The following is a 4,412-nucleotide window of genomic DNA, read 5'->3' on the forward strand; positions in this document are numbered from 1 at the left end:
GTTGTACTAACGACCGTACCACAAGTGAGGCCATCGCACTCACTCGTAGTACATCCACACGCTTGTGGACGCTCCAAGACGTTCATCAGATGGCCATCTGATGAACAAGTGGCAGGCATCTTTACGGATCGATGCTGCCAGCTGATCCTTGGCTCGTATTTTCTGAGCCAAGGTAAACCTAGGATGACATCAAATTTGTCATCCAAATCCAGTACGATGAAATCATCGTCATACTGAAAATCTCTTAACGTGTAGTGAAATTTCACTACGCGTTTCATCACTGTTATCGATGCGCCTGTCGCTAGACGCACCGTCATCCTCGTTGGGGGGATGTCGCGCTCAACGTATTTGAGTCTACGACCCTCTAGCGACTGGCGACGACAATAAAGTTATTCGACGCTCCACAATTCACTAGGGCTCTAAGTGACAAAAAAATTGTTACTTTTAATTTCAAGGTGATGAGGGATACCTCATCACAAGGTGCAGAGACACATAATGATCGTGTGTCTGGAGCAACTTTAGTCAAGAGATTTGCAAATTCTCTTGAGGTTGCTGGATCAGTAGGGCGTTGCGCTTCTACTGACCCTGACCGTTTTTTGGCGGTCCGCCTCGCTGTCGCGACTTCGCAACAAAGTCGGACCCGCGACCGTTGCTCTTTAAGCATTCGGTCCATAATTACGTTCAGTACCTCTCGGAACTGGGCGTGGAGCACTACACTCATGAGCGTAGTGTCCTATCTTTTGACAGCGATGGCATTTCTGCAATCGCTTATTGTTCGAAAAGCGAGGTTTCTCGCTTTCGACATAAGAGAGGTCCAGAGGCTCTGGACCTCCCAGTTCGTATCGTCTTGGAGGACGATATGATGACGAACTAGCTTGAGCCTGTCTCAAGCTAAAGTCCTCCTGTTTCGCAACGGATATTGCTCTTCAAGCGTATCCAATTCCAAGCGGATCAGGGGGGTCTTTACGGGACCATCCGTAAGACCTTGCACGAACACCGTAATCAACGTGTGTTCATGGACTGGGTTATTTGTTATTACAACTCGCTAAGAGTCGTATGTGCTGGGCATAAGTGTGAACACAACGCTTGCCTTGCTTGAGTTTCAGAACTTTGATCGAGCTCTGAACTCAGCCCTAGGCGGTTTAAACGTCTGTTTGAGCCGGGCTTTAAAAGCCTCTAGCGACCCAAAGACAGATAAGTCGCGCAACTTAAGGCCTAGTGCCCAAGTTTTGGCACGACCTGCCAAATTTGACTAAGCAAGTGCGACTTGCATTTGCTCGTCGACGATGTGACGAGCCCTTTTGGCATCGTCCAACTCGACAAACCATCTTAAGAGGGAGTCTTCTTCGACTCCCTATACTTAGAGATGTCAATCTTTAAGGTTTCCGGACGACGCGTGTGCGTCATCCCAGGTACAGGGGTCTGTCTGTACCTGCTGTAACCTCAACAGTTCTGCCTGTTGAGAGCCTTGCTGATTAAGCAAGGCTACATTCTCTTTCGCCTCGTCAAGTTCATGTTGTATGAACTTGGCGATGGCTGATTGGAGGGCATCTCTGTCCAAACCGGAGCATGGCCAAGAGATGGCATCGTTCCCTACGGTCGAACTCATTCGTTCGACCGCACTCCTTTCTATGTCACTTAGAAAGGATTAGCTAATCACGCGAAACGTGATGCGTATTTCCGTTATTATCTTAAATGTCCATGTTAGATGATGGAACTGTGGTCCTTGGACGGACTACAAAGTGCTACAGGTGTAATGGGGTACTACTGACTTGTACTCTTCAGTACAAGTCCACTTCGCACTGCCTCAGTGCGAGTGGTGCCTCACGTCACTTCACGTACACTAGTACGTGCAGAGGAAGACTCTCCTTGAAACGCTTGCTTTAAAGAGGATATAAAAAAAATAAAATATAATTTAATTTTTGATCAGCATCTGGTTTTAATTCAAGCAAATGCCGCCAATTAATAAAATAGTTGTTAAAAAAAATTCCGGAATAATAATTTCGAAATTATTGTAAAAAATCTCTTGATTTTTTTTTTACTTTTTTTTTATTTTGTGTTGGATTATGTTAATAAAAAACTGAATAATATAATTAAGTTCTTCTTGTCTATCTACTTAATACAAACTTAATTATAAACTAATACAAAACATGAACTAAAAGTCTTATTAGTCTTTCTCTTTGCGCGCGTCCAGCGCTGACTGGACCGCGGAGAATGTAGATATAATGGTCTATATCTACCAATGGATAAGCTTTTAGAATATTACCATGTAAAGTAATATTCTCCAAATATTATCTACCTTTTAGATAATATATTAATTAACAACCTTTAAGTGTTAATTTCATGTGACGACTCACCGCGTTACACTAGGCGTCATTCCTCCTAATGTGAATACACCTATGTGAATCACATACACAACGGTTGGTTCACAATGTGAACCCAAGCGGTGGGTCTGATTACTTTATTAAGTAATTAACCATCCCCTTCAGCACACCAAGTGAACTTAAAGGGGACTGTGTAACATTAGGGCAACTTGAGCCCGTTACAGTCTTCGCTCCAATTTATCTATCCAACCAATTCTATACAATTATAAAATTCAGCCACTGCCTCCATTTTTCTAGGCATACGTACAGGTCGTCGCCTACTCAAGCATTTTGAAGAGCGTAATGAATTGTCCATTCTTGTGATTCATAAGCCTGCGTCGAAAAAGAGCAATCTTGCTAATGCGCAGTTACTTTGTTACTTTTTTTTGTTGCCGCACTCATCAACAGCTTAATTTTATAGTTCGCAAGGTAAATTTCGGAAAATTGGTGGCACGTGGCCATTAATGGGGTTGATGTTTGTGGAAGAGATGCTCAAGGCCGTTAAGTTTCTTCTATTAATATTTTCACGTATTGATTGAAAGCAAAAGCATTCTGTATTAACTTTTCCGGTGAAGATATAGCAGCGGCACTGTATCTACGAAGACATTTCGTCTTTCAGCTTTCATAAAAGCTTAAAATCGAGGCCGGTATTGCTTCGTGCAGCTAACTGTAAACGCTCTAGTGCATAATCGCGAGTCGTGCCTTGATCTTGCCAATGGCTTGAGCCGGGTTGAGACCCTTCGGACATGTGCGCGTGCAGTTCATGATGGTGTGGCACTTGTAGAGCTTAAACGAGTCATCCAATGCCCGTAGACGCTCTTCCGTCCTGTCGTCACGCGAGTCTTCGATCCAGCGGAACGCCTGCATGAGAACTGCAATCAAATGGTAAAATCGCAGGGATTATAAAAATATGTGTCTCATTGGGACTTACCAGCAGGACCGAGGTACTTTTCGGGATTCCACCAATAACTTGGACATGAAGTGCTACAGCAAGCGCAGAGGATACATTCGTACATGCCATCGAGCTTCTTGCGCTCCTCAACAGACTGCAAGTGCTCGTGGTTGACACTTTGTGGCTTGTCCGAGTGCAGCCACGGCTTGATGGAAGTATACTGATCGTAGAAATTGTTCATGTCGGGCACCAAGTCACGAATGACATACATGTGCGGAAGCGGATGAATGCTCGTAACGTCCTTGTTCTTCTTGATAGGGCTAAGACACGCGAGGGTGTTTCCTCCGTCGATATTCATGGCACATGATCCACAAATTCCCTCACGACACGAGCTGTAAACACATTCACACATAGAGCTCTAAGTGAGCCACACATACACCCTCACAGCCGCTCAATCGCTTTCGCACCGACGAAATGTAAGTGTCGGGTCCTGGTCGCATTTGATCTTGATTAAAGCATCCAACACCATAGGTCCACATCTGCAATTTTTACACAAAGCAAAAGTGAGGTCATAACTTCTTCCAGCTCTTAGCACGACATATAAAAACTAGAATAAAGCTTAGAATGCATACTCGTCTAGATCCACAGGATATGTGCACTGATATGGTTTTTCCTTCGACTCAGGATCCCATCGATAGATCTTAAAGTACTTAATATTCTACTCCAGCAGCACGAAACACCTTAGTCTAACTCATGACCAACAGACCACACCTTGTATTGATTAGTAGCCCCCTACGTACCTTTGGTTTGTTTATCTGAGCCTTAAGGTCTGGGCTGAAAGCCGGTACGCTAAAGGAACGCAGCCCACTCACAACGGGCTTGTGGATCGAGCGCAATGCAGCTAGCATTGTTTAATTCTTTTCACGCTGTATTTCGTGGTTTCTGTTCAATTTGAAACTGATCGTACCTCCGTTTTACTTGTACCTATCAGATTTTATTGCTATCCTTTTTATAGCTTCTCTTTTGGCAGACTGACTAAAATACTTCCGTTTTTTATGCTATTTAGTGCAACGAATTCGACGGTGATCTTTGCTCGTACGCAAGAATAGCGGTTGCGAATAGATGGCGGATACTACGTGCACGTTTCGAGATAATGG

At 44.0% G+C, this 4,412-nt stretch overlaps 1 protein-coding gene across 1 annotated transcript; it reads right to left on the reverse strand.

Annotated features, from left to right (window-relative positions):
- Positions 1–2,650: 2,650 nt before the first annotated feature.
- Positions 2,651–4,202, reverse strand: CCR75_002049 (uncharacterized protein). Its single transcript, XM_067960149.1, has 5 exons — positions 4,056–4,202; positions 3,888–3,973; positions 3,723–3,794; positions 3,295–3,647; positions 2,651–3,235 (listed from the first exon to the last, which is right to left on the reverse strand). Exons 1-5 carry the CDS (start codon positions 4,161–4,163, stop codon positions 3,042–3,044), a joined length of 813 nt encoding a protein of 270 aa, XP_067815326.1. The 5' UTR covers positions 4,164–4,202; the 3' UTR covers positions 2,651–3,041.
- Between the last annotated feature and the right edge of the window lie 210 nt (positions 4,203–4,412).

The sequence above is a fragment of the Bremia lactucae genome, linkage group LG1 (genome assembly GCF_004359215.1).
Source record: "Bremia lactucae strain SF5 linkage group LG1, whole genome shotgun sequence".
Taxonomy (NCBI): Eukaryota; Oomycota; class Peronosporomycetes; order Peronosporales; family Peronosporaceae; genus Bremia; species Bremia lactucae.